The sequence below is a fragment of the Myotis davidii genome, unplaced genomic scaffold (assembly GCF_000327345.1).
Source record: "Myotis davidii unplaced genomic scaffold, ASM32734v1 scaffold431, whole genome shotgun sequence".
Classification (NCBI taxonomy): Eukaryota; Metazoa; Chordata; class Mammalia; order Chiroptera; family Vespertilionidae; genus Myotis; species Myotis davidii.
The window spans coordinates 15207-16026 of record NW_006282878.1 but is presented as its reverse complement, the minus strand read 5'-3'; the positions used below and the strand labels follow the sequence as shown (position 1 = coordinate 16026).

Here is an 820-nt window from a genome sequence, read left to right as displayed (position 1 = left end):
CCGGGGAGCGGCCGTACGCCTGCAGCGAGTGCGGGAAGGTCTTCAGCCAGAGCTCCCACCTGGTCGAGCACTGGAGGATCCACACCGGGGCCCGGCCCTTCGAGTGCATCGAGTGCGGCAAGTTCTTCAGCCACAACTCCAGCCTCCTCAAACACCGGCGAGTGCACACGGGAGCCAGGGCCCACGTGTGCGGCGAGTGCGGGAAGGCCTTCGGCTGCAGAGACACCCTGGTCCAGCACCAGGTCGTCCACACCGGGGCCCGGCCGTACGCGTGCGGCGAGTGCGGGAAGGCCTTCAGCCGCAAGGACACCCTGGCCCAGCACCAGCGGTTCCACTCCGGGGAGCGGCCGTACGCCTGCAGCGAGTGCGGGAAGGTCTTCAGCCAGAGCTCCCACCTGGTCGAGCACTGGAGGATCCACACCGGGGCCCGGCCCTTCGAGTGCATCGAGTGCGGCAAGTTCTTCAGCCACAACTCCAGCCTCCTCAAACACCGGCGAGTGCACACGGGAGCCAGGGCCCACGTGTGCGACGAGTGCGGGAAGGCCTTCGGCTGCAGAGACACCCTGGTCCAGCACCAGGTCGTCCACACCGGGGCCCGGCCGTACGCGTGCGGCGAGTGCGGGAAGGCCTTCAGCCGCAAGGCCACCCTGGCCCAGCACCAGAAGGTCCACACCGGGGAGCGGCCCTACGCCTGCGGCCAGTGCGGGAAGGTCTTCAGCCACAGCTCCAACCTGATCGTGCACCAGCGGACCCACACCGGGGCGAAGCCGTACGCGTGCAGCGAGTGTGGGAAGTGCTTCAGCCACAACTCCAGCCTCAT

General features: G+C 68.5%; 1 protein-coding gene across 1 annotated transcript in view; it reads left to right on the top strand.

Annotated features, from left to right (window-relative positions):
• Nucleotides 1-820, top strand: part of LOC102770128 (zinc finger protein 304) — a 12693-nt gene that overhangs the window by 10288 nt on the left and 1585 nt on the right. The window contains exon 4 of the mRNA XM_015561704.1: nucleotides 9-795. Within this exon, the coding sequence (XP_015417190.1) occupies nucleotides 9-795 (787 nt within the window). The remainder of the gene's footprint in view (nucleotides 1-8; nucleotides 796-820) is intronic.